Genomic DNA, 1,885 nt, shown 5'->3' with positions numbered 1-1,885 from the left:
GCTATCTTCATGCAGCTTCCTCAGCTCACCATTTCTTTCAGTAAGTTTCAAAATAATTTTCCTTGTTTAAAAATTCTTTTACATACCTGCTACAGTCTGCATTACACACACTATTTGCCTATCCTCTTCCTCGCTTTCTTATTCTGCTACACAGTGACCCTCCTATAGCCCTTCTCAAAACCTGCACTTATCAGCAGACGAGCTTTTCTTTTAACGCTTCTGTCAGATTCTGTCCTCCCATAACCAGTAAATCCCTTTACCCTCCTAAACCGGAAACATACTGACTGTTCAGGTTTGTTAAACACTACTTTATACACCTTATGATTTTGTTCTCTATTTCCAAAAATTAGACTGGCTTATAATTTCTGTGTCACGCTGCCAGTAAAATAATTATTTTATTGAAGTATTAAAACTGTTGAAATAAGGATCAGTGCAAGACCTCTCAATACTGTACCAAAACTCCATGCCGATATATAAAATTTGATTGAGTATACTACAAAATTATTAAAGAACACCACGCTCCCAAACATTTTAGATGAAATGTCACAGTAACAAGCATACACTATGTTAAAAACTAAAAAAAAAAAAAACCACAAAAAAACAAAAAAAAAAAACAAAAACCAAACCTAAAAAAAAAGGTAAACCCAAAATACATTCAGTATTGTTTGTGGCTCCCGACAACTTACCTGTGCCAAAATATTGAATACTAAAAGTATAAAAATCACAAAGTAGTTTGCTCCCGCAGTGAAATATTTTCTGTAAACCTTAAAGTTTATTTTTCCCTCAGAGCGACTCTCCTCTGGCACTGCAGCCAGTGCATTTTCGGCCTGAAAAAAAAAACCAAACAGAATAAAAACCATCAACCTTGCAGTTACAGATTCAGACTAAGCCACTTGAAAGTCATGGTTCAGAATTAGCAAACAATTAAATAAGGAGATAAAGTGATTACACATATAAAACCTTTAAATATTGGAACTATAGCTTTGACAAAAAAAATCAGTCTCAGTGCAGTAATACTGAAAAATCTACTTTGCAAAATGACACTGTCAGGGTTTTATTTTGCATTGCATCACAAAATGTAACATGACTTCACTTACAGCCAGAAATATTTACTCTAACTGACCACTAAACCAGGTTTTTCTTTTCTTATATACTACCTTCAGTTGTAATAGCTCTGGAAACTAAGGCCTTGACTCGGGAAAGATTCTGTTTTCAGAATGGAAGTGTGTGCAACCTTTCCTTTTCAGAAAAGTATGCACCAAAATCAGTCAACATATGCCCAGAGTAACAAATTACCCATAAAGTTTTAATCACCTCCTTGTAAGTACCAACAAAGCATCTGTTAATAGAGAAAACAAGTAAAATGACAAATGAGAAATCATATTAAGCAAACAATGGATGGGGGACACTGAAAGACAGAAAAGGAAGAAATGAGATAGGCATGAAGAAGGTAAGAGAACTATTCAAATGAACAAAATTCTGATTTTTTTTTTTTTTTTTTTTACTGTATATGTGATAGAAAAACTAGTGCCAGTTCAGTGGACATGTAACACTTGATTTTGTTGTCAGCAGACACGGCTGTACAAGAGCAGTGGAATCAACAGACCTGACTCAGATGTGAAAGGAGAAATCCTACCTACTCACCTATAAAAGAAGAGAAGCCTATCTTGGTTTTTTGTCTGATTTTTTTTTTTTTTTTTTTTACTGTATATGTGATAGAAAAACTAGTGCCAGTTCAGTGGACATGTAACACTTGATTTTGTTGTCAGCAGACACGGCTGTACAAGAGCAGTGGAATCAACAGACCTGACTCAGATGTGAAAGGAGAAATCCTACCTACTCACCTATAAAAGAAGAGAAGCCTATCTTGGTTTTTTGTTTCTCC

The 1,885-nt window shown here is 34.8% G+C and overlaps 1 protein-coding gene across 1 annotated transcript in view; it reads right to left on the bottom strand.

Annotated features, from left to right (window-relative positions):
- ABCC4 (ATP-binding cassette, sub-family C (CFTR/MRP), member 4) overlaps positions 1-1,885 on the bottom strand; it is a 142,558-nt gene that overhangs the window by 99,184 nt on the left and 41,489 nt on the right. Inside the window, 1 exon segment of the mRNA XM_009325566.1 lies at positions 687-827. Coding sequence (XP_009323841.1) covers positions 687-827 — 141 coding nt within the window.

Source organism: Pygoscelis adeliae, unplaced genomic scaffold, assembly GCF_000699105.1.
Source record: "Pygoscelis adeliae isolate BGI_AS28 unplaced genomic scaffold, ASM69910v1 Scaffold56, whole genome shotgun sequence".
NCBI classification, from domain to species: domain Eukaryota; kingdom Metazoa; phylum Chordata; class Aves; order Sphenisciformes; family Spheniscidae; genus Pygoscelis; species Pygoscelis adeliae.
This window is presented reverse-complemented; position numbering and strand designations above follow the sequence as displayed.